The following is a 27,235-nucleotide window of genomic DNA, read 5'->3' as shown; positions in this document are numbered from 1 at the left end:
CCTCAAAACACCTGAAATAAGTGAAACCCTGTGCTTACAAGTTTCTTTAAATGGTTTTGGACAGCTTGTGTTATTTCTGCAGCACCTGTCATTTTACCTGACATGTGACATCGCTAACGTTATTTCTCACTGAACTGATTCTGATTGGCCAATGCAGTTGCCAGAATGAAACTCTTTTCACCAATGAGAAACCTTCAACACGCCCATTATTACTCCGAGCGGCAGCGCGACCCGAACTTGCATTCATTTCAGAGTCAGTGTCGAGTCTTCAGAGGTGAGGAGAGCAGTTCACGGTATTTCTCATATTTACACATACATCACACACACTTTATACAGTTTGATTAATAATACATTCAGACCTGAGCGATTTTGTGTTCGTTAGTGTGATTGTCTCGATGTTTGCAGTGAGAACTGTTACTGAATGTCAAGTCAAGAGTTAAAGTTTGAGATCTGTGAGGGGAATTGCTGCTGCCACTTTATTTCTACCCTTTTTTATCTTTGACACATCACATTTGTTAGTTAAGTTACATTATTAAAATATATTGAAGCAGATTTACATTCAGCCTATAATAAGCCACGTGAGACATATTAAATCTATATTAATATAGAGAAATATAGAGTTGCGTTTTATGCTAAACAATATTACTTTGTGGTGCTCTGTATTTTCAAAAGTTTTTAATGATAAACATATTTAATGATCTAATTACTTTAATACAATGAATATGGTTATTAGAAAATAGAACAAAATTTAGATTCATATGGACGTATTATTGTGTTGTTTCTTGAGTGTCATTAATGATTTTGTATTATTGATGTTTTACGTCATTTTGTGAGAAATAACAGTATTATCTTTCAATAGAGCAGTTTTACAGGCTTTTATCATGTATCCTGACTCAAATAATGTGTTTCTAACAGCAAACACTCAGAATAAAGTGAGATGATCTGCTGATGATCCTGAATGGCTTGTTGAATGAGTGTTGATAGTCTGAGGCTCATCAATCTGCTGAAAACACTCTTTACACTTAAAGCTCATTTCACTGGTGTCAACAGACTGAGGTATTTGTTGGTGCTTTCAACTGTTTTTTTGTGTGTGTTTTTTTCCAATAGGGATGTGCAAGAGTCGCTATTAGTTGAAGGGTTAGGGTTAACAATAGTCATTTACACAGAAAAAAAAATGCACAGGATTTTATTGTTCAAATTACTGTCGTTTTAATGTAACACCTGTTTCACACATACTCCGTTTGCTGTGCTTTTTTTTTTTCCATACCCATGTTAACAGGTCAGAGCTTTCACGCTACACACAGGATGTGGTCCGGCAAAGCGTTCCAGGTGCATTTTTTCTGTACCGAGTCTATTTTTGCTGTGCTGCACACGCTGAATTAAAGTGACAGTGTATGGTTCGTAGTCAAAATGAACACCGATTGTTCAGAGTTTCATTGTTCATTGTTCAGAGACATAGAGTTTATTAAAGAGGACCAGTGTTGGGAGTAACGCGTTACAAAAGTAATAGGCTACAGCAGTACAAAAGTAATACTGCAAAAAGTAATATGTTACTGTAACGCGGTAGTGTAAGGCAATACTAATCAGTTTTCAGTAATATTTTACTCGGTACATGTTCAGTAACGTTTGCATTACAAGACACTTTAAAAAAGAAAAACAGCAAGACCGCGAGACTTTAATGGAAAATGCAAGTAAGTTATTACCTGTACGTGGTCAGTTAATAGCCGCGTGTGGTGTCCAAGTTTATAAATAAAGACTAAATGACAGCTTCCGATATATTTGTATAGCGATTTATTTCATTCATCTCCCTCTTGCTGGTGTACCTTTGTATTGTGTGACATAGCCTAGTCTAGTGAAGGTGGTTTAGTCTAGTCTAGTCTAGTCTAGTCTAGTGTTTAGGGCGGGTTTTACAGGAGTGCCGTGAGACATGATTTCGGTCTCTGTGCTCGCGCTGGCCAGTGGAAAAGCGGCTAATGGGTGAAAATGGCAGAAGAAGACTGACAATTAAATTAATAAAATAAATTAAATTAAATTGGATTGATGTCACTTCCTTATGGAGTCCCATTCATATTATCAAACGGCGCTGACATTTCTTCCCGTTCTTACCTGGAATGTACTTTCAAATAGGAAATCTGATATCCATTTATACAATTTCCCCCTATTCCAAGTTTTAGTTTAATTAAAAGTTCTTCCCTCCATTAAGTGTCATAAGCTTTTTTTAATATCAAAGAAAACTGCAACGGTATTCTCTCATTATAAGTGCTTTTTTTTTGCATCATTGTCAAATAATATCAGAGCATCCATTGTAGATCCATTGTACATCTTGTCATGGCATTAGAGTTTACAAACATTTCTGTTGTGTCTAATATTATCACTTTACCTCTACCATACTTTTAACAGATTTGGATCGTTAGTGATTCTGTCTGTCATCCTTTCTTGCATTGTCTTGAGCTCTCACTTTGCCAATTATATGCTATATTGTTAGTAGCCTGGAGAGCCCACAGTCATTATGCTACATCATATCGCCTTCTACATGATGTAAAATGCTCTGTAGTACATTTAGTCATTTTAGAATGTAAAGTTCTACTTCTGTAGTTATTTTGGTGAAAGTCACTCAAAAGTAATACAGGAGTAATGTAATGCATTACAATTCTGAGACAGTAATATTGTAAGGTAAAGAATTACTTTTAAATAACAGTAACAAGTAATCTATAATGTATTACAGTTTGGAAGTGACTTGCACAACACTGAAGAGGACAGTGAGAACATGAGTGATCCAGAACCCCGCAGAATGAAACACACTGAAGATCCTGAAGAACAAAGAGGTTGGTGTTTATTCTTCATTCATTCATGATGCTGAAGAACATTCATGTTAGAAACATTCAAGCACTTCATCACTTTTAGATATGCAGTTAAACTATAAAATAGGTACAGATTTTCAACAAATGGTCAGTACTTGGTCTCTCCATTCCGTTCAATATGGATCAATAATTTAGATGACTTCAGCTTCTCATCAGATTTTCTGTCCAATCAAATGCTCTCTAGATTCTGAAGCCCCGCCCCCTTCATTATAAACAGCTGTGGAAGCTGCATCTGAAATCACAAACTCAAAGTTACTTGGTCACACATTTACTATTTTCTACATGATGAATGGAACATAGTGCACTACTGTTGGGGCGATATGCTCCATTTTCATATAATCCTATCGTCAGCCTGTGAGATCGGCGATACATGATATTATCGCGAGGGGGGCGGGGCTTACTTATTTGATTGATTATTAACTTGCTTATTTACTCATTAATTTGCTTGTTTTGTTACTTCATTTTATATATGAGAATCTTTTTCTATTTTGCTAGCAAAGGTGGAGTGTTTATTAATAGGCTAAATCAGGTTATTTTCCTGGTATATCCTAATAACTTTTTAATCTGACTGAGATTTTGACGGGGCTTCAGCCCCAAATGTTTTGAGTGTAGCATAAGAAACCGGACAATATCCTATTGTAAACCCCCGGAATCATGGGTTGCCTTATTTCATTGTGCTTTGGCTTTGCTGCTGTCTCTGACTGGTGATTGTTGAAATCTGTCTCTCACACAGAGACGCACCACGTGAGTGATTTCAGCCTATCCTAGAATATCTCCAGGATTTGCGCAACAGCAAACAATCTCACAGCAATTAAAATAAATAAATAAATAACACAGTCAGCATTTACATATATTTCCAGATGAGAAATCTGAACATTGGATAAAGCCAGATTCAAAATTCTTGTTTCATTTTGTTGACATATTAGAGTCAAATGTTTTTACAGAGAGGATTTTGGATATCTCTTTTTATCACTCCATTAATCAGAAAAGACTGTCAACAGCCAAAAAAAAAATCTAGTTTCGCCCCGTTTTTAGGTATAAAATGTTGTATAAATCAGAATCTGAACGATATATGATCAAACCCCTCTGTAAAAACCTTAAGAATATAGATAGGAATACAACTGGAAAGTTTGGTTTATCCCCTTCCCCATCACCCCCAATTTTGGCAAGTGCTGCATACATGAAATGCCCAAAATAAAAAGGTTACTGCTCATAAGTAATTCTGAATAGAAACATAACACACATACATTTAGAAAGCCAACCCTTGAGAGTTTATAGTTAAAGACTCAAAATTAACCAGACTGTTATTAATATTGAGATATATAAGCTCAAACATATTTTGAACTAAAATAATCTGAGATCACCAGTGATCCCTGACAGGTAAGGGGATTTATGTAAGTGCTGCTGAAGTGGAGATTTCTGGCTCAGAGTATGAGAAAAAAAACCATTTTGAGAAAACGGCTTTTAAAGATTTGTATTGTAAAAATTCATACTTTTTTAGTGGAAACAACTATTTACAGACAAAATCATCTTATTAAATCATTAGCAATCAACAATACAAACCACATCAAAGCATTTATGGCCTTCAACTGAACAGAACCCCAGTGAAAAACAGTCAAAAACACACTCTGGAAATGTCAGAGCACGTCACGTGATGCATCTGAACGAATCACGTTGTCAGAAATTGACATCAGCCAATGAGATTTCGCTTTTAGAGTTAAATGCCCCATTGTACTTTCACGATTGGTTGCTGATAAAAAGGAAATTACCATATTTGGATCCGACAGCATTGTACAGGAGAGAGAGCTTTCCAACGGTATATGTGATGACAGAGAGCAGACAGAGATCGCGGAGCAGCATATTGATTTAGAACGCCAACTTTTGTTGAATTTAGGAGAAATCTACAGACGCAAATAGTCAAAGTGTAGTAAAATAAAGACCTAAATGTGTATTTCGGACTTTTTTTCACCACAAGTCTGAAAGAAGACTCAAAATTGACCAATAAAAAAAAAAAAAAAAAAATTTGCCTGCCTTGTCTCCCCTTAAGTATTGAAATAACCAAAAGGGAAATAAAAGCTGCGTCAAAACTCTGTGTCTGGGCTTTTGTATTCTTTTGTAGGCTACATAAATGTTACACATTTTGGCGTAGTCCTACTCATTTTTCATTATTAATATTCTAACATTTTAGCAATATTGCAAAGTCATCAAAACTGACTCGTAAAAAAATATTTTGTGATCAAAAATGTGCAAAATACATCTAGCCAAAACAATCGTTCATGACATTCTTTTAAGCAACCCAATTTGTCTATATCTGTAATATTATTTCCTTTGTATAATGAGCTTGTCTTTGTTTTAAATTATATTGTATTTTTATTGTGTGTTAGTCAGCTTGATATACTATATATATATATATATATATATATATGGTCCTCGAAAACACCTTAAAATGCACACATGTAGGTCAGAGAAATCCAAATGTTCATTAACGGCCCATTCTCTCAGAGACGATGATGGATATAACTGTATAGCAACTATCTTCATTTACTGGCTTAATATTTCTCTGGTGGACCTCCATTAATGACAGTGAAAAAATGTGAAGAATATTTCTTGTTAAACAAGTGTTTGAGGCTGCTTTTGATTTTCACAGATGGCAGAGTTGTGCTGTGTTCGTGAACTAAAGACTGTTATTAGGCCTGTATCATTTTAATTATATTATTATTAATAATAATATTTTGTAATTGTATTGCTTTTAGTGTTATTAGTTATTATTATATATATATGTGTGTTTTGTTAATCTGCTATGGAAACAAAATACTGACGAACAACGATGCCATTTTCATCTTGGATTTGTATAAGAATGATGCGTCTGGTAAACGATAAAATATTTATCAGTCAATATAAACAATATATCGATCAGTCCTACTTGGGAATATTGGTGCATTCAAGTCCTCCTGGGAAGTTCGTACTTACGAGGTGGGAAGTCGTGTTTATGACGGCAGGTCAAGTCACGTTCGTCGGAGTAAGATAAGTTCTAGAAAATGAAGAAAAAAGGAATGTGCGTCAGGTGCTTTATTTATTTATGTATTCTCATCGCTTTATAAAATTATGGTTGAACCACTGTAGTCACATGGACTATTTTAACGATGTTTTTCCTACCTTTCTGGGCCTTCAATGTGTTAATTAAATGGCTGTCAATTTAGCCCCCCCTGAGCCATCAGATTTCATTAAAAATATGTCACGATCTTTATGAGATGACTTGCACCATGATTTTTCTTCTTATGTATAATCCAGCAAACCCTTCTGTTACTAGGTTAAAGCAAATCTGGATTCCTTGATTATTTCAACTTGCTACTCAAAGTCATGAGATTATTTATTTAGACATCTGTCTAGTTTCCCGTTCGTCGTATCAGACATAATTCAGAAACACTTTGGGCTGTGTTAGAGACATTTCGTTTTTCGAAAGCATTCTTGTTAATTCTGCAAGAAAAAGAAATGTTAGTTGTGATTAGTTCAGAAATTCCAGAACAAGATCAATGTACCTCATTCATGAAAGATACTTATGATTAAACTGATTCTAGTATTTTATAGCAGTTGTCTATTACATCAGAACTCACTTTTATATCCTTTCACTTCATATTTCTCTCTTTTAATTTTGATTTACTGAAAATGAAAATCTTTTTTCTTTCATGGTAGATCTGAGTGAAGAGAGTGAGGAGAGTGAAGAACTGAGTGAAGTGAAGGAGGAGAGTGAAGAACTGAGTGAAGTGGAGGAGGAGAGTGAAGAACTGAGTGAAGTGGAGGAGGAACATCATGTCAAACCTGGAGAAAAACCTTTGAGTCGCTCAAAGACTAAAAAGACATTTTCAAAGAAAAGAAAAGACAAGAAATCTTTCACCTGCACTCAGTGTGGAAAGAGTTTATCAAGCAAACAAAGTCTTTATTATCACCTGAGACTTCATACTGGAGAGAGACTGTTCACATGTCATCAGTGTGGAAAGAGATTTATAAAACCTGATCAACTTAAAAGACACATGAAAATCCACACCGGAGAGAAGCCGTACACATGTGATAAATGTGGGAAGGGTTTCACAGAATCAGCATACCTTAAATTACACATGAGGATCCACACCGGAGAGAAGCCGTTCATGTGTGATCAGTGTGAAAAGAGATTCAGACACAAAAGTCATCTTGATGTTCACATGAGCACCCACACCGGAGAGAAGCCGCACGAATGTGATCAATGTGGGACAAGATTCACACAAACAGCACATCTTAAGAAACACATGAGAATCCATACTGGAGAGAAGCCGTACCCATGTGATCAGTGTGGGAAGAGTTTTTCATGCAAACAAAGTCTTGATGCCCACATGAGAGTTCATACTGGAGAGAAGCCGTTCACCTGCGATCAGTGCGGGAAGAGTTTCACTCACAAACAAAATCTTAATGTTCACATGATCACCCACACCGGAGAGAAGCCGCATGAATGTGATCAATGTGGGACAAGCTTCACACAAAAAGGAACACTTAAGGAACACATGAGGATCCACACTGGAGAGAAGCCGTACCCATGTGATCAGTGTGGGAAGAGTTTTCCATGCAAACAAGGTCTTGTTATTCACATGAGAATTCATACCGGACACAAGCCATTCACCTGCGATCAGTGCGGGAAGAGTTTCTCACAAAAACCTCACCTTAAAGGACACATGAGGATCCACACTGGAGAGAAGCCATACACATGTGATAAATGTGGGAAGAGATTCACGGGTTTGGGACACTTTAAGAGTCACATGAGAATCCACACTGGAGAGAAGCCGTTTATGTGTGATCAGTGTGAAAAGAGATTCTCAAGCAAACAACATCTTGATTATCACCTGAGAGTTCATACCGGAGAGAAGCCGTTCACATGTGATCAGTGCGGGAAGAGCTTCATGAAATCTGATCAACTTCAAAGACACATGCAAATCCACACTAGAGAAAAACTTTACAGTTGTTTACACTGTGAAAAGAGATTCAGTCTGTTAGGAAATCTGAAAACACATGAGAAGATCCACACTGGAGAAAAACCTTACAAGTGTTCACACTGTGACAAGAGATTCAGTCTGTCAGCAAACCTGAAAACACATGAGAGAATTCACACTGGAGAAAAACCTTACAAGTGTTCACACTGTGACAAGAGATTCAGTCTGTCAACAAACCTGAAAAGACATGAGAGGATCCACACTGGAGAAAAACCTTGCAAGTGTTCACACTGTGACATAAGATTCAGTCATGAAACAAGTCTGAAAAGACATGAGATGATCCACACTGGAAAGAAGCCGCACACGTGTGATCAGTGTGGAAAGAGTTTTGCTATTAAACGCTACAAGAAGAAACACATGAAGATCCATACAGTAGAGAAACCACTCAATGGAGAAACCAATTAGTTAAAAATGTGTAAAAAAAATTTTTTTTTAAAGGAAAACGCAGACGAAATTGCAGTATCCAGTCATAAAAATGGTTATGCATAATGCCACGGAATCTGTCAAAATGTTTTGATGAATAAATCAAAAGCAGGTCAGTAGACTTAAATCAGATCACGATATGGAGTCGTCTGTGAATATTAAACTGCAAAAGACTGTTTTACTGGTTCATGTGAATGAATGTTTAATTTACCACACACATGTAAGAATTGAGAAATTAGAAAATCCTGGACCGTCTGGTTAAGGAGCGACCAGACCCTGAGAAGAAAGGATCTTGCTGGAAATTACCATTTGAGAAAAAAACTCTCACCTCAGAATACATCTCTCCCTCATCCCCCACTCATTCTCCCTGATGCGAAGATCACCAAAAACTCCCCCAAGAATCTAAATGGTTTAATTCGAATGATTATCATTGAGTATTATTCATGTTTAGTATCATTTGAAATGTCTCAGTGCGACTGGTACAAATGTCTCATTTCCAAATAAATAAAACAAAAGGTAATAAGGTTTTTAAGAGTTTAGAGATAACTGGCACACAAAGGAAAGTGGAATGCAGCAAAGGGCTCTTGGCCTTTTTGTAACTCAAGCTGGCCCATGATGCTAAGAGTAACTCTTTCTTAAGAGTTAATGTCGGGTTCGCATCTCTTCTCTTTATTCCAGAGCATTTGATGTTTTGTATCGATTATCTTTGAATTGATTATGAAATTGACATGATACATTTACCTGTTACATTTGATTATTCTATCTGACTTTGACATTATTTGCATTAAAGAGTTAAAAGAAATAGTCAAACATTCGCTCACATTTTAATGATGCACAGATATCATTGAACCGGGGGCGGTTCTTTTTTGTGGAGGAGGATGGTTCTCTTCGACCGTGTATTAATTACCGAGGGGTTGAACAATATCACCGTAAAGAATACTTACCCTTTGCCATTGATGTCTTCAGCTTTCGAGCGGTTGAAGGGAGCATCTGTCTTCACAAAGTTAGATTTACGCAATGCTTATCATTTGGTTCGCATAAGGAAGGGGGCTGAATGGAAAACCGCGTTTAACACCCTCAGGGGCCATTTTGAATATTTGGTCATGCCCTTCGGGCTGTCCAACTCCCCAGCGGTTTTTCAGGCACTCATCAATGATGTGCTGAGAGATATAGGAACACGTTCAGCATGTCAGACGAGTGATTCAGAGGTCGCTGGAGAATGGGCTTTTTGTCAAGGCGGAGAAATGCACTTTTCATGCACAGTCTGTTCCTTTCCTAGGTTACATCATCTCATCTGAGGGAGTACGCATGGATCCTGACAAGGTTAAGGCTGTGGTAGATTGACCAAGTCCCGTAAGGCCCTACAGAGGTTTCTGGGGTTCGCCAATTTCTAATAATAATGCCTCCGCCCGGTTGCCCACGGAGTCGGTTGTTCGTGCCGGAGGGATCACGGTCCGACGTCATTCGATGGGGTCATTGTTCCAACATGGTGTGTCATCCAGGAGTAAACCGCACCAGTTTTTTGGTAAGGCAACGATTCTGGTGGCCATTAATGACTCGGACATTCGCAGTTTTGTCTTCCAATCGACCCCCAGATTGGTTACTCCAACCGCTGTTTGTCCCTTCGAGTCCCTGGTCCCACATAGCGCTAGATTTTATTACCGCCCTCCCAAGGCAAGACGGTCATTTTGACCGTAGTGGACCGGTTCTCGAAGACAGCTAATTTTATTCCCTTGCCTAAATTACAGTCTGCCAAGGAGACAGTGGTGACTGTCGTAGATCACGTCTTTCGCTTACATGGCCTCCCGATGGACGTGGTTTCCGACAGTGGGCCTCAATTTGTGTCTAAATTTTGGCAAGAGTTTTGTAAGTTACTGAGAGCGAGTGTCAGTCTGTCTTTGGGGTTTCATCCCCAAAGCAATGGCCAAACCGAGAGAGCCAACCAGGACTTGGAGAGAGTGTTGCGATGTTTGGTATCCAAGAATCCTCCCTCCTGGAGGTTACCAGCCAGGTTACCAGCCACCAATTTTCCCAAGTCTGGAATCCGAAGTCGCGGTCCCCTCCGCCCACGCCTTCGTCCAGAGGTGTTGCCGCACATGGAACCCGTGACACTCTTCTCCAGGTGGGGGCGCGCACCAAGGCTAAGGCCAATCGCCAACAGTCAAAGCCTCCCGTGTACGTCGCAGGTCAAAAGGTGTGGCCTTCAACCAAGAACATTCTGCTCTGTTTCTAACAAGTTAGCTCCCAAACTCATTGGCTCATTCACTGTCACACAAGTTAGTCCGGTGGCACACTTCCTGGAATTCATCCCGTCTTTCATGTTTTTAGAAGAAGAGTTGGAGAAAAGTTGGGTACCTGCAAGAGACACTCTGGATCACTCTCTTATTGATGATTACAATCGACAGGTAGGTTTGTGAGGAGGCGCTCCTAGGGGGAGGAATACTGTCACGATTCATGAATTCACTGCCTCTCTCTCATCCTGTGTGTTTGTGTGTGGCCGCTGATTACCATTAATTATCATCGGTACCAACTGTTATCTAACAGGCGTGCCTTTAAATGTTCATTGCCTGCTGTCTTATGTTGTCAAATCGTTTTTTTAAGTCCCTGGTGTCGTGTCCTGTTTTCTGACCTCTAAAGCTACCTGTTTCCTGGATTTGGATTCTAATTCCTGAGTTTTCTGGACTGCTGTTGTGGATTTATTCCTTCTAGAAGTTCTGTGTTTCGCGCCTGGGTATCGTTGGATTCTGCCCATGTCTACACCTTCTGATCGGGTTGCCTACTCAACGTCCCTGCGTCACCCAGATTGACTGTGGTCTTCACCTTTTGTATGGACTTGTTCTCACTTTTGATCAATAAACATTAATTTCTCGCTATTGCATCTGCAGCTTATTTTCTCCTCACAGCAGCACTTAGTTTGAAAAAAGTTCAATTTAATTTTTTTAATCAAATTAATGTTTTATGCCTTCAGAAAAACGGACCAAAATGCAACAGAAATTAGAGAGTTTCGAGATGCTTTGCCTACTTTCCCAGGGTCTCCATCCAAATTACTTCCTGTTCCTCAACAAGGTGTGAACTCCCCCAGTATGTGATCCCAGTTAATGCAAACTCCAGTTGTTATTTCATGCCAATGTGTGTCTTGGTCTGATTACTTAAAGGGTCTTGAAACCCTAAACGCATTATTTGAGATGTTAACAGATACAGTGCAGAGCATAAATAAGTACACCCCCCGCAGGTCTGCTTGATCAGTTACCAAAGAAGCATGTCAAAATTAGTCAGGAAAATAAGGTTTTCTTCTCAAAGTGATCAAATGTGGTATTGCAAAAATTAGTACACCCTCCTGAAAGTTACTAAAATATATATATATATATATATATATTTTTTTTTTTTTTAAGGCAGCTTTTGATCAACAGGTAAGTAAGTATGTTGAACCAACATATTTAAAGAGAAAGAGAGAGGTATCGGTGAGCTTATGGTGAATTTGATAAACAATTCCACACACTCCCCACCTGCCGCCCTCCCGACTGGACTCCTGTTTATCATTCCCCACTATACACCATCCAAAGGAATTTATTGACTTTTGCGGCATTGTGTGTTTTTGAAGTTTAAATATTTGAAAATGATCCAAAAATTCTAAAATGATGTGCTTTAATTTTTTTAAATATGAAGCAATGTATTTGTTAACAGTGGTGTGGTTTACATTTGGGATATTTTTATTAAAGAAAGTTTTTTTTGTTTCACATATGTTTGAAGAATGTTTTTCCTTCACAATCACATACATTAAAGACATAAAAAAAAATGTTTACCGATAAAAGACAAAGGCTTGGCATTCCTACCTTTAAGATGTTACCGAAGAAATGTAAAAACAGGTTAGAAAGTTTTTCCTTCACATACAGCATTTAAAAGCTTTAAAAATGACTTTCATCATTAAATGATTTTCACGTATGACTTTTAAAGATCCCAGAAAAAAAAGAAAAAAAGTGTCAAACACGCACATAAGCATCAAACACAACAAACAACAACGGTTTAAAAATACGTCAAATGAATAGTTTAAGCAAAACTTTTTTTAACTACAATTTGCTGCTAAAGTTTTGTTTCTTTTTTTGGCAAAAAATAAAATAAAATCTTTAACGCTATTGCGTACTATAATGGTCACTTAGAGCATTTACGGTAATTCAAGGTACAACGAGAACTGCACATGTGTGGAGAGAGTGTGTCTGTAAGAGATGTGACAGGTGAGCAGGAGAAGAGATAACCGGCCTACTTTTTTGTGCTCTTTCTTTTATTTCCCTTTCTATTTGTGACCAAAATTGAGAGTTTAATGTTAATTCGCATGCTTTTTCTCACTCAATCCCCATGTATGCGGATGAGTGTGACGTTTAAGTCATTTTATTAAACCCGGGGAAAATATGCCTCTCTTCCTCATGCATATTTTCCTTCGACACCACGTTTTTCTCTCTGGGCAACCACATCTCAACTTTGCATTACAGTACGTAGCATCCTCTCTCTCCGGAGACCAAACCCAGTCTCCGCCTACCTTGCACTCAACGCAGAAGAATATACATGTGCAGAGGTACAGATTTAAATGGTGGAAAAATAATTAAACAAAATAACATTTATAAAAACAATTGCTGTTATAAAAAAAAGTTGCAACAATTATTTTGTTAACTTCTGAACTTTTATATAAGTTGATTAGTTGATTATCACTCTTAGCTCTTTTCAGAACAAAGACTTTCAAGTCTCACCCTTTGCAACAACACACACACACAGAGGTGTATATTTAAATGCTGGTAAAAGTATTAAACAAAATAACGTTGATTAAAGAAATGGCTGTTTTAACAAAGTTTTAAATTTTTTTTAGTACATTTAGTTCATTATCTTACTCATTTATTCACTCTTTGATAGCAAAATCCACCTCTCCCAGTGAAGGAATTTATGCTCCATTGAGAGTGCATTTTTGGAGTAAAAAAATATTGAAACTGATCAAAACTATGTGCTTTAAACTTTAAAAACATAAAATGTAAGTGGTAAATCGTTTTTCACACACATGTAACTTTCACATACAACTTTAAAGTGATGAAGTTCGTTAAAAACAAAAACTAAGCATTCAGGCACAAAAAATGTATTTTTTTAATGAATGAAGTGATGCTTTCAAACATCTTACATATTCATACTAAACTGGTTTTATAAATATGAAATGAAAATAGAATTGTCTGAATAAATAAACAGTAATTCTCTATTGATTTCCCAAATGCCCTTCCAGTGACAATCCAATATCATGACCATTACAATTGAAGGCAGTATCCTTATGATACGTCATCTTTCTGACAAATTTTAAAAAGTACTATTCTTTTTATTTATTTAAAAAAAAATTGTATCACCCTGATTCAACAAAGCACAAAAGTGTTATTTCTAGTTATATTATATCGGTTATATATTTTTTTTTCAGGGTAATTATCCATGATCCATAATTTCCTTTACTTGCTTTTTGTAAAGCACAGTTATTCAGTATGCGCATTTTACTCTTGAGATTTCTACATGATGGTCAGTTTTTTCTGTGCTTTTTCCCCCTGGCGCGTCTATATAACTATAGACGTCTCTAGAGAGATACATTTTCACCTCAATTGAAAAAGGAGAGCACTTGCTCTCAGTTTTGATCATCCAGACCCTCTGGGTTTCCCCCACTACACTACCATGGATTAACAAAACCCACCAGACTAGTATCCCAGTACTAATCTGGACTAGTATCCCCATACTAATCTAGACTAGTATCCCCGTACTAGTCACCACAGTGTCCCTTTGATCATCATGAGTCAATCCCCCTCAGGTACCTTTTATAATTTAGACTTTGTCTCTTACCAGTCTCAGCTTGCACCACTTCAGTTCTTTTTGTGATTCCAGTGGTGTCTCTCTTGGCCCCTGGCGGTCGCCCCCTCTCTCTCAAGTTTACGAGGTAGGGCTGGAACTGCTCAGGTGACCAAACACCGTCCGCTCTCGGGTCCAAGTGGCACATCCAAGGAATCCTGCCGACAACGCCAAATTGTGGTGGCAAAATAAATTATATCACTGAATAAGAGAAAAACATTTCTAATTGTCTTTGATGGTTTATTTTCTTGCAAGAAAAGGCCAGCAGTCGTACACAGAGTGGCTGCAGAGTGTGACGGTGAAGGCAGGGCATCCTTTCTCCTTTATAGTCTTGACTCCCAGAATGTTACCAATGATAGTATTTTCAACAATATGTGGAACATTCTTAGACTTGTTAATCATATTTTACCCTTGAGTGGAGGCTCTCCTGTCACCTACCAACACTCTTATAAAACTCCATATTAGAATAAAGTTTGTGTGTGCTCTTTTACTGTCATATGATGGTCACACACATCTTAAAAATAAAATTTCTTCCACAATCCTTATCTTAAACATCATGTGAGTTTTACCATTATGCTTAAATCCTTGTCCTGAGAGTGAGTAAGTCTCTGTTCAACTGTTTGTTTATTTATTTATTTATTTATTTGATATGGACATAACAACTGCATTGGACAAACCAGATACATTGTTTTTAGTGTTATAGCAAAACTGCTAATTTGCAACATTTGTCCATATGAGGCTACACATTTCACAAAACACAACAAAATACAGTATATAAAACACAAGGCAAAACAGTACAATATTTAAGAGGGTAAACAATACACATCATCAATATATATTTCAATAAGCATTACCATGTGTGCAGCTTTGACTTGACTTCAGCCATTGTTTCAGACTTCTGTTAAAGCTGATCATGTCTGTCTGCAATTTTAAGTTAGTGGGCAGAGAGTTCCATAGTCTCGATCCATTAAAAGAGAAACTGGACTGACCAAAATATTTTGTAAATCTTGGAAGAACACAGTCCCCACTGACTGAGGCTCTGGTGGAGGGTCTAAGTGAGCCCTGACGGCTAATAATGAGAGCAGAAAACAGCGGCGACACATGACTGTTCAAACATTTAAAAACCAATTTCAGAGTACTAAAATGTATAAAGTTTTCTGTAACGTACTGTAACGTAAAGGTCCATTGAAGGCAAGTTTGTTGAACCCAAGTGCAGTTTATTCAAAGTATCCAAAACAAAACAAAATACAAAATACAGACTTGGCTTGGCTAAACAAGAAACAAAAATCACCGACAACAGTTACCCAAACAAGTAAAATACAAGACAAAAACACATGGCAAACATGAAGACTAATGACAAGACAAGGGACACCTGTGACCAATGATCAGACAATTAACCAATAACAAGACACGTGGCAGGATCACATGACAAACAGGGAATCACATGACAAGGCACAGAAACATGACATGAACAAACTCAAAACCAAAAACTGTGGCATCAACTTTACAGAACGAGCTCCAGCACATCAAGCAGGCAAAGCACAATGACTCTGACAATGATTCTGACCTTAAATGTAGGTTTCAAATTTTACATGTAAAACAAGTAAATATACTTCTATGAAAACAGTAACTAATGTGATGATTTTTTTAGTTTTTAGTTTTAGTTTTTTACAGAGAGGTTTTCTAATCTCTTTTTCATTGCACCGTGAAAAAAGCTGACCAACCAATAAGAAGCGTGCTTTTTGGTCACATGTCCAGAGCCGCTGCTGTTAGATATAACTATGACTCGGTGGCTCATGAACAGACTGTGTTATTAACTAACAGCAAATAACAGAGGAAGAGTCTCTCTCATCTCTGTATTCTTGGAAAGCACCAGAGCAAATACAATGATTTGTGCATGTTCCTTCTTCCCAGAAACAGAAAGTTGTGCAGCGCTGTTTTGTATTCATCTGTTTCAGTCATGTGACGTCAGCGGGACACAATTTGGAAGCCTGTTTCCATAGCAGTTACAAAAATGTTAATATGTAAGTGAAAATAATAAGAAACTTTACCATTATTATGACTATCTTTTTATAATGAGAATGACTTTCTCAATATAATGACTTAGATCTCACAATGAGATACTTTCTAATAATAATGAGAAACTTTCCAAGCAGATACATAGCAACCAACAAACTGTCCTGCCGCTCATTGTGTTTGTTAGGAAACTAACTGACACAGAAGAGACTTTGTTTCTCAGCACATTAAAGCCCTATTCGGACAGGATTAGTTTAACATGGAGAGATGGGGTAGAGTAATTATTACGAGAGCTTCTCAGTGATTTTAGTCCTGTCCAAATGTGCCATCTCAGCACAATTTCATGTAATGTGTCATTACGCACAATTTCATTAAAGATAACGGTGGCACTAATCCCATGCGAATAGACCCGCTGTAAATATGTACATAAATATTCCATAATTTCCTGTTTAAAAGTGTTTTTCCACGTTTTTTTTTCAACGATGGAGGTGCTTGAAAAAGCATTCAGTTGCGTTCTAGGCGGTGGGACGTCAAGTCTGTGGCAAAACTCAAGTGTTTTCCGCATACCATTCAGATAAAAAAGAAGGTTGAAAGCACTTAATAGAGGCATGAAACTTATTTTAGCCTTAGGTAAGTGCCTATTACTGTACCAACATCATAAAACAAGGGGCACATTTAATTAATACATCATTCGACAAGACCTAAATGTTTATATATATGTGTGTGTATATATATATATATATATATATATATATAGGTTATATGTGTTTGCGCACATGAAATCAGGAAGCAACGTAATACGCTTATGGTGACAGGAAGGTGACGGCAATGCGTAAATCGAGTTACCCCTCCCACTTCTGCTGGTTTTACTTAGATTTCTTATCCTCTGCCAATTGGCTATTAATATTACAGACATTCTGTGGTAAAATGACTTTACTTCTTCTTTTCTACTTTTTCTCCAGTGTGGTTCCTCTCATGTTTTTTCAGATTTGTTGACGCATTGAATCTCTTGTCACAATGTGAACACTTGTAAGGTTTTTCTCCAGTGTGGATCCTCTCATGTGTTTTCAGACTTTCTGACTGACTGAATCTCTTGTCACAGTGTGAACACTTGTAAGGTTTTTCTCCAGTGTGAATTCTCTCGTGCAGTTTTAAACTGCCCGCTGTAGTAAAAGTCTTCTCACACTCAAAGCACATGTACTCTCTCACACCAGTGTGAATTTTCTGATGTTCATGTAAAGATTGCCGCAGTGAAAAACTCTTTCCACACACAGAACATGAATGTGGCTTCTCCTTCATATGAATGCTCTGGTGTCTCTTATGGGAATTTTGGCGAATAAATGTTCTGCCACAGTGATCACATGTGAACGGCCTCTCTCCGGTGTGGATCCTCATGTGTTCCTTAAGTTGTGTTGATTGAATGAATCTCTTCCCACATTGATGGCATACATGTGGCTTCTCTCCGGTGTGGATCCTCATGTGTAATTTAAGGGATGATGGTTCTGTGAAACCTTTCCCACACTGATCACAATTAAACGGCTTCTCTCCAGTGTGGAGAAACATGTGTTTATTAAGATTACATTTACTTGTGAAACTCTTTCCACACTGAGTGCAGGTGAACGGCTTTTCTCCAGTATGAACTCTCATGTGAATCCCAAGACTACATTTGCCTGTAAAGCTCTTTCCACACTGAGTGCAGGTTGTAGATTTCTTGACTCTTCTTTTCTTAAAAAATGTCTTTTTAGTCTTTGAGCGACTCAAAGGTTTTTCTTCAGGTTTGACATGATGTTCCTCCTCCACTTCACTCAGTTCTTCACTCTCCTCCTCCACTTCACTCAGTTCTTCACTCTCCTCACTCTCTTCCATCAGGTCTGACATGAAAGAAAAAGTTATTAAATTTAATTTTCAGTACATCAAAATAATTAAAAGAGAGAAATATAAAGTGAAAGGACATGAAATTGAGCCCTGATGTAATTGTAGAAAGTAGACAACTGTTATAAAATATTATGATAATTTGATGTCTTTTTATAAATTGATTATATGTTCTTGAAACTTTCCATGAATGATGAAAATGTGTCTTCCAATTATTAAAAAAAAACACATTATAGGCACAAATCCCATGTTTCTTTAGCAAGAACTATTAAATATATTGGTAACACTTTACAATACGGGTGCACTAATATGCATTAATTCATGCTTAACTAATGCACAGATAATCATGTGTTAGTGTATGACTCATGAAGAACTAAACCATTAATTAATGATTACTGCATCAGCAACTAATAAAGATTCTATATGGTTAATATATTAAGTAATATGTGAATTGTTATTAATTAAATGTGTCATAATGTATTCATTCCTACTAATAGTGTAAAGTAATGCGTTAATTACCACAATGGGTTGAAGTCATGTACTTCAACTTCAAATTGTCTGCTTTAATTAATCATTAGCTAATGATTTGCAAATGTATCATTATGTTATGACTTTACTTGTTGAGGCACACGACTATTAACTAATTGGTAAGTAATATGCCATTTTGGTTTTGACATCCACACTAAGCCATAGATTTCAATTTCCAACCATCTACAACCAAGACTTCACTGAGTCCGATGAACCTTGTTGTTCATGCACAGGACTATGTCAGGTTAAGCTTGAGGTCGTGGTACACTGAGAACATGCTATTTCATAACACTGTATCTCGACTGGACAAAGACAATAGAGCGTCCATTATAGTCAGTGATACTACACTGGATGCGGCGCGACGCTACGCGACAAAACCCCGACAGTAAACTGATGCCACACTCTATCTCTGACGTACTCAGAGCTCTTGTGCTAGTTCTGTTACGAAGGATTAAAGAGATACTCCACTTTTTTCGGAAATATGCTCATTTTACGACTCCCCCAGAGTTAAACAGTTGAGTTTTACTGTTTTATCCATTCAGCCGAACTCCGGGTCTGACGGTACCACTTTTAGCATAGCTTAGCATAGATCATTGATTCTGACGAGCCCAGTAGCATTTCTTTCAAAATGACCAAAGAGTTTCAATATTTTTCCTATTTAAAACTTGACTCTTCTGTAGTTAAACCGTGTACTAAGATCGACGGAAAATGAAAAGTTGCGATTTTCTAAGCCTATATGGCTAGTAGGAACTACTCTCATTCCGCCGTAATAATCAAGGAACTGTGCGGCCGTACCATGGGTGCAGCAGGCGTAGTGATATGACGCACCGCCTGAAAATAGGTCTAATAGGTTAGACAAACTTAGTCCCGGTCACGTTGGAAGAAGTTACCGAGCTGGGGACTATTTTTAGGCGCTGCGTCATATCACTACGCCTGCTGGACTCATGGTACGGCCGCACAGTTCCTTGATTATTATGCCGAAATGAGAGTAGATTTTGTGTGCAAATTTTGTGTGCAGAAATTTTGTGTGCAGCCCATCCTTCAAACACATTCAATGACATTGCATTCACTGCATGTGAAAACTGTCAAAACCCATAAATGGCATATTACTTAATTACTTAATAGTCTTGTGCCATAACATAATGATATATTCATTAGTTAATGATTAATTAAAGCAGACAACTGGAAGTTGAAGTACATTGCTTTGACCAATTGTGGTAATTGACACATTAATTTACACTATTAGTTAATAAAATATGTTATTATATGTTACTCTTTCACGTATCTTAGCATGTAGTGTGTGCATGTGTATGTGTGCGTGCCAATGTATGCATGCATTTGTATGTGTGTGTGTATGAAAAAAGTGTCCTAAATTAAAACTGTGCAACCCAATGTCACAAAAAAGACTTGTATATATGTATTATAGTTCATTTTTCAACTTTAAAGTGTTAGTTTATTTCGTTCATGATGTTTTTCAGGTTTTTTTTTCTAAATAAAAATCAGTAAATTTATTCTCGTTTTTTTTATTATATTTACAAACTCATCACACACAATAATGGTCAATAACTGTAATTTGTTGAAAGCTTATCTTTTTCTGAAAAAGATGACACCTTGCACATGAAGATGTTTTAGAATTTTACAGTCAAAAAATCTAATTATGTGAAAAACACCTATTTTAGCTTCAGGTTCTAAAGGGTTAAGAAATGAATACATTATGAAACATTTAATTAATAACAATTCATATATTACTTAATATATTAACCATATAGAATATTTATTAGTTGCTGATGCAGTAATCAATAATTAATGGTTCTTCATGAGTCATACACTAACATGATTATCTGTGCATTAGTTAAGCATGAATTAATGCATATTAGTGCACCCGTATTGTAAAGTGTTACCTATATTTTTTATCAATAACACAATTATCTAACATGATATTAACATTAGAATATACAATTCTGCCATATTTTAACACCAACTTTGAGATTGATATTTATTTTACTATAAACGTTTGAATTATTAATGGCCGTTCACACTAGACTTTTCCTTGCACTGACTTCCATTCATGCGCATGTGAAAGTGGGACACCAGAAACACAAGCTCAAGTGAATTAGAAGTGACAGGTGAAGAAGAGACAGGTAACAAGAAAAATACACACACTTTATACATACATACATACTGTGATGGATTTTTTAATTAATCAACTTTAATCAACTACCATTTGTTTTTCCTGCAGGAAGGACATTCATAATATGCTTTTAAATGTTTCCAAACTCTTTGGGGGAAAACTTGTGACTTTGAGTTTTGTGTGTGTGTGTGTGTGTGTGTGTGTGTGTGTGTGTGTGTTTGTGTGTGTGTGTGTAAATAAAAATTAGGGGAAGTGAAACTAGACAGATGACTAGTTCTCAAACCTTGTGATAAGTAATCACAAAAACAGAGTTTGCTTGTGCCAGTGACCGAGGGAAAAGGTTGGTGCTTTTGAACCAACTGAATCAATCATATTGAAAGTGACATGTTAGTTTTTTCGATTCTATAAAAACGGTTGTATCCGTGTTTTCTGGTGGGATTCTCAATGGAATTTGTCTGAGATCCTTTGGCCTTGCTTCTTGGGAGAGATTCCCTGAGAAATGCTCGGGAAGATCTCCTGGCCGTGATTAAAGCATTTAAAGGACATTTTCTTGAGTCTGTTTGTCGATTATTCCTGCGCAGGAAGTAAGCTAGTTTAGGGAAGCGAATTAGTTAGAGTATGACTCGGCCAGTTGTTGACTGAAGATGCAAGAGCTAGAGTATAAAGGTATTGGGTGTCGATTTGTAGACGCCCCAGACAAAGGTATTGGTGTTGATTTGGAGACGCCTCAGGTAATAAGGTAATTGGGTGTCAATCTGGAGACGCCCCAGATAATTAGGTTTAGGGAAAAATCTACCACAATACACATATATTTATGTCATGTTTTAGTTTAAATTTCCAATAACACTAGTACTCCACTTTACTTAGTGTATGAGGCTGATGATCCTGGTGGAAGGGAGAGACAGAGAGCTATTAGGGAAAATGAAGAGAAGGAAAAGGGAAATGATGGTACCATTCAAGAGAAACCCTTTAATTATTTTGCACGGCCCCAGCCTAAGGATTTAGACCAATACATGTAATTTAGGGAAAAAATGGTTTTGTCCGTGTTTTGAAATTTTATCTGAATGAGATATTGAGATATTTTTTTGTGTGTTATGGTAACTTTATGGTGATTGTTTCTATTATTTATATTTTCAATAACAAATATTTTTTGTATTTACATTTGTTCTTTAAATGTACACATTTCTGAAAGACACATTTTTCATTGAATAAATTACTTTAATTTTTAAAGGCGTTAAGTGTATTAATTTGTTATTGCAAGTGACAACTTGCAAAGGATTAAATTAAATAATCACAACAATTTGTATGACAATTAATCGCCAAAGCCCTAAAACAGACAATCGCAATTATTTATTAGACAATTAATCATCAGCCAAATTTCATAATCGTGACAGCCCTAGTCCATGCTTGATATACAACCACCGATTAACATATTCGGTTTTGATAAAAATAAAAAAAAGTGCAGATACGAGTGCAGATTTTGAAAAATTTTAATTGATTTCTGGACATCGTAATGTTGTTTTTTCCCCAGAACATTGTTATTGTACACATGTATTGTACATATCTGATTTAGCATTATATGGCAACCTCCTCCCCCTTGTGGATGAGATCAGCGCGGGCTAGCGTCGCCACATCGCTGGGCCCAAGGGGTGTTCTGTCACTACACTACTAGTGCTGGTCCACGGAGCTACATATGGAAAATCCAGCTCAGTCTCACAAAAAATAACCATAACGTTCTGAAATAGACAGTAACTTAATTTAGATATGTTCAGACACACATTCATTTCATTTAAATATGAAAAAAATATATATTTTTTTGATTTTGACAGGGCCAGCAGAGAAGAAGAACAGCCCACCACGTTAAATTTATGTTTGTATAAAAGCTGCTGCAGAGTTTGATGTCATTTCACGACCATTGCAGTGTGTGTAGAAACTTCACATGCTCAAAGTGTAGAGTGGCCGTGGCTTTAATTAGATTTTAATTAATCATGTTTATTAGCATTATCTGTGTCCCACATGTTTCACTCAACCCTGTTACTCCTGACATGATTTTCCTCTTTTAGGAACAGAGCATTTCTTAATACTATGACACTCAGGAAATGACATCATCTGGGGTCTTTCTGCAGCATGATGGGAAGACAAGAAAATAATCTCAATCCATTGTCTCAGTTTTTACACAAACTATAGCAGTGACTGTATTCATCAACCCTGTTACCAAAGTTACTGTAAGAAGAATCTCTATAACTTTATCAGTAACTTGGTGTTTACTGATTATTCCTAAAAAAAAAAAAAAATTGTAAAAAAAAATTTAAACTATATTGAAAATGACCAAAATTCTGGTAACTTGCTGCAAATTTGGAACCAGATATAAATATATATAGTGCTTGAATGTTTCTAACATGAATGTTCTTCAGCATCATGAATGAATGAAGAATAAACACCAACCTCGATCTTCAGTGTGTTTCATTCTGCAGGGTTCTGGATCACTCATGTTCTCACTGTCCTCTTTAATAAACTCAGTCTTTGCAGATTTCAGCTCTTCCTGATGCTCTGATGCTCGTCTTCACTGATGATGTTATTACAGTGGGAGGAGCTTCACTGATGAAGAATTTTAGTGTGGAGGAGCTGATCTGCCAAAATAAAAAATATATCAATTACTGAGTTGTTTTTATAATAAATGACGCTTACGCATTTATGACTGTCTATCTATTTATCGTACAGTAACCGATGCTAATTCGTTATTTATTTTTTAATGCTAATCCTAACGTTATTCTGCTTCTTCATTAAAATACAGATGGATATCTAGAAATATACACTTAACAAAATTATAAATGCAACACTTTTTGTTTTTGCCCCCATTTTTCATGATTCGAATTTAAAGATCTAAGACTTTTTCTATGTACACAAAAGGCCTATTTCTCTCAAATATTGTTCACAAGTCTGTGTTAGTGAGCACTTCTCCTTTGCCGAGATAATCCATCCACCTCACAGGTGTGGCATATCAAGATGCTGATTAGACAGCATGATTATTGCACAGGTGTGCCTTAGGCTGGCCACAATAAAAGGCCACTCTAAAATCCCTTATTTCTTTTATCAAAGTTCTCACTTCACATTTGAAACTGTATCAAATGGCCTTCTTGAAAAAAGAAGCATTTCAGTAAGCATTCCTTTTTAAAAATGTTCATAAAAATAACAGCTAGGTGGCAGGTGTATCTTAGGGCTCGCTAGCATGTTAGCTTAGCACACCATCAATACATGACAATTTGTGAGATTAAAACCATGTTTTTGCTCCAAACTTACTTTATAATGCATGTTGAGTGTTTTAAATAATCTTTTGTGATCTGATTTGGCTTTGGATAAAAAAAAATACAGAAAGTATATTATATTACAGTATTCTGCATAATGATGAAGTCTATATCGATTAGCATTACATTATAAATATAATCTATTATTATGAAAATAACTGACATGGCTCTAAGAACACAGATAAATCATATGTCGTTGCAATCATGTTTATTGTCTCCTAAACATCTTTATCTGCATGCTAGGGTTAGGATATTGCAGTGAATCTCCCACTCCATTTAAAAGAAAAAAAGTGGTATGTGGTTTGAGGTTAGCATTTTGAGCTAAAGCACAACATGGTGAAAAATGTCAACTCTATGTTCCCAATTTAAACATTTTGCATTATTTTACATTTATTAAGGATTCTAGGACATTTTACTGTAAATGATACATTTGTTGTATACCATTCCAAGTTAAGGATATTGAAGCTGTAGCAGCAGAAAGGCAACAGCAATACAGGGCAAGGGGAGATGACGAATGCCGGCTTCAGCCCGATTGACCAATTGCAGAAGCTCTTCCGCAAATAGCTTTCAAACATGCAAAAACAAAAGAGAGACAATGCTATTGGTGCCTCTAGGTGGAATTATTCAATGGAGGAAAGGTTTGTGGAGCTGTGGCAACAATAACCCAGCCTTTATAATGGTTCCTCGAGGGGGCGACCATGACTGAATGAAAAAACTATAGCTGAGTTGCCTCAGAAACCCAGTGAATTAAACGAACACACCACTTTGGTTTATGTTATTGTTTCTGGAAGTTAGTCACTAGTTCCACCTTTCGTCTTTAGGCAGGATCAGCCAAATCTGCGTCCCTTTGGCCTACGCCAAAGAACTTTTCTATACAACTAAATACAAATCATTGTAGCCCAGTACCATTTAATACTTCACAGAATAAATACCATGCAAACGTTCACCTGCCCTCTGAGTCTTTCTGACAGAACTCATTTACAGCTGATCCTTCACATGACTCTGTCTCATACATACAATTTTTCATAAAATGACAAAGCAACAGCATTAATTTCCTCTTGATCAGTTATTTCTTGATCATTGGAAAGTTGTGAATAATAAAAAGTACTGAACTTTTTTTCTAGTCCAAAAAAGATATATATACAGAAAAAAAAATATATACAGAAAAAGCTTTAAGGGCATCAATTTAATTTAAATGAGTGTATCTGGCTCTAATCAAAGCTCCTTTTCCTCTTTCTTCCAAAATATTCTTTAAGAGAAATGAATTTATTTCATTATCTGTGAAAGATGAATCATCATTGCCTTGAAAGTTTGACTTAAGTATATGTTGTTCCAGTATCTTCATTTTCTCTATCTTAACCCTCTCTCTGAAACCGAGGGAATATGTAAGATTTACTCGATTTCATGGGGTACACAGATTTTACATTTCTTTAGCACCAAATAACAACTTTGAAACCATCTATGGTGTTTAAAATATGACATTTATTCATAGTGTTGTATTTATATTCCCCCTAAATGACTAAGATTTCCATCACACATCTCCATAACCTGTACAAATCAAAAAGATTTGGCATTACCTTCAGGTTTTGATTGCTGTTCGCTGGCTAGAACTTTCAGGGGGAGTCCGTGCCAAACTCAGTCTGGATTCGGGTGCTCTTGAGGCTCGATGGGATTATTGTCCAGGTTCAGATAATAGTTTTTTTGTTGTTGTTGTTGTTGGAGAAAATCAGTCTGAGACTTGTTATAGAAAAGTTCACGAATCACCACATTCATTTGTTTATGCCCCGCTGCTTCCTGGAAACCTTCGCAGATCTTTTGCAGTTCTCGCTTCCCCATAACTGAACTTTTTCTGCTGAGCTCTTCCTTCTGCAAGTCTTATAGTCAATAACAAAGTACAGAATAAAAATCAACATAAAAAATATACGAGTAGTTTTCACCACAAGGTTCGTACTCGAACTGTTGAAAGTCTCACAATTTATACCCTTCAGAGATCACAGGGTTTTCCCTTGAGCACAAAGCATTTGCATACATTTATAAAAAGAAATACAGCATTTGACAAGACAGTTATACAGCAAAGAGTCAGTTTATGCCCCTCGGCTTCCTGGAACCCTTCACAGATCTTTTGCAATTCTCGCTTCCCCAAAACTAAACTTTTTCTGCTGACCTCTTCCTTCTGCAAGTCTCATAGCAACGGTTTTTACCTTCACACTTACTTCAATATGTCATGGCAAAGCAGAAGTTATACGTGTCTCGGTTGCTCCATATGTCCCTTGACCTACATGCACTAACAGCTAACTGCAGTTTTATAAGTTTCATCTCTCTGAAGCAACAGGATATGTAAAATACGTTGCCTTATACCTATTCATACATATATGAGTTACACAGGGTAACTTATTAAAAGTAACGTAATCAGATTACTTTTTCAAGTAACTAGTAAAGTAACGCATTACTTTTAAAATGTACAACAAAATATCATTTTGTTACTTTTTCAAATAAGTAACGCAAGTTAAGCAGCTGAAGATCACTTCACCACTACACAACCTTACAAAACAAGGCACTTTCCAAGATAAATGTTATTTTCTACATTTCACTTCTGCTCTGGTTATTTTTTAGGGATGGGCATTTTTCAAAAAATATTGTATTCGAATATTCGTTTATTTAAATGAAGTTTAACGAGAAAGACATTATTTTTAGTCATTGCACTTGTGTCACCATTTCTGAACAAGCTAATGATAAGCAAATATAGACTACACAACAAACTTACACTTATATCTTGAAATTTTTAGTTGAAAACTATAAAAAAAAATGTGTATAAACAAAAAATGTAATAATAAATCAGATGCGCCAGTCACTGTGCAGAATATACATTCGAGTCAGCCTATGGTTATCATGTTTATTGTTTCACATGTTTATGTTCAGAAAAAAAAGTTGAAAGTTGGCTCCTCAGTCAATATTGGACTCTTCATGCACACCCCTAGTTATTTCCTAACCTAGTGTTAAATCATGTGGCTTTGTGTACTATGTGAGATCTTGCTATCTGAACATCCATGACTTCTGTTTCCCACCGCATTAAAGGGATAGTTCACTTTGAAATTAAATTTTGGTATGTTTTAGCTTACCTCAAGGGCATCCAAGATGTAGGTGTCTTTTTTTCCGCAGTAGTTTCAATTTTGATATTTTTAGGTCAAACCTTTCTTGTCTGTCAGTCGTATAATGCAG

At 36.6% G+C, this 27,235-nt stretch overlaps 2 protein-coding genes across 3 annotated transcripts; one reads left to right on the top strand and one right to left on the bottom strand.

Annotated features, from left to right (window-relative positions):
- Positions 1–256: 256 nt before the first annotated feature.
- LOC308704762 (uncharacterized protein) lies at positions 257–11,174 on the top strand. 2 transcript variants are annotated; one of them, XR_014031831.1, is made up of 5 exons: positions 257–274; positions 916–1,056; positions 2,726–2,825; positions 6,555–10,707; positions 10,940–11,174. XR_014031831.1 is itself a non-coding variant. In XM_081389311.1 (4 exons), the coding sequence occupies exons 3-4, from the start codon at positions 2,768–2,770 to the stop codon at positions 8,282–8,284; spliced, it is 1,788 nt and encodes a 595-aa protein (XP_081245437.1). In that variant the 5' UTR covers positions 257–274; positions 916–1,056; positions 2,726–2,767; the 3' UTR covers positions 8,285–11,168. The 2 variants fall into 2 exon arrangements, 1 of the variants encoding a protein (XP_081245437.1); XM_081389311.1 differs by having other exon boundaries at positions 6,555–11,168.
- A 5,831-nt stretch (positions 11,175–17,005) lies between these two features.
- LOC308692210 (uncharacterized protein) lies at positions 17,006–26,011 on the bottom strand. Its single transcript, XM_081368017.1, has 3 exons — positions 25,594–26,011; positions 23,157–23,341; positions 17,006–18,051 (listed from the first exon to the last, which is right to left on the bottom strand). The coding sequence occupies exons 2-3, from the start codon at positions 23,200–23,202 to the stop codon at positions 17,114–17,116; spliced, it is 984 nt and encodes a 327-aa protein (XP_081224143.1). The 5' UTR covers positions 23,203–23,341; positions 25,594–26,011; the 3' UTR covers positions 17,006–17,113.
- Between the last annotated feature and the right edge of the window lie 1,224 nt (positions 26,012–27,235).

This window comes from Scardinius erythrophthalmus, assembly GCF_964197995.2.
Source record: "Scardinius erythrophthalmus genome assembly, chromosome: 1".
Classification (NCBI taxonomy): domain Eukaryota; kingdom Metazoa; phylum Chordata; class Actinopteri; order Cypriniformes; family Leuciscidae; genus Scardinius; species Scardinius erythrophthalmus.
The sequence above is the reverse complement of the archived record's forward strand: the minus strand, read 5'-3'. Positions and strand labels throughout refer to the sequence as shown.

What these genes read in the sequence shown, in the direction of transcription:
- LOC308704762 (XM_081389311.1), top strand. Translation starts at nt 2,768, where the DNA reads ATGAGTGATCCAGAACCCCGCAGAATGAAACACACTGAAGATCCTGAA. An exon ending in AGATCCTGAAGAACAAAGAG is followed by an intron (nt 2,826 to 6,554) that starts GTTGGTGTTTAT and finishes CTTTCATGGTAG; the next exon opens with ATCTGAGTGAAGAGAGTGAG.
- LOC308692210 (XM_081368017.1), bottom strand. Translation starts at nt 23,202, where the DNA reads ATGAGTGATCCAGAACCCTGCAGAATGAAACACACTGAAGATCGAG. An exon ending in GAAACACACTGAAGATCGAG is followed by an intron (nt 18,052 to 23,156) that starts GTTGGTGTTTAT and finishes CTTTCATGTCAG; the next exon opens with ACCTGATGGAAGAGAGTGAG.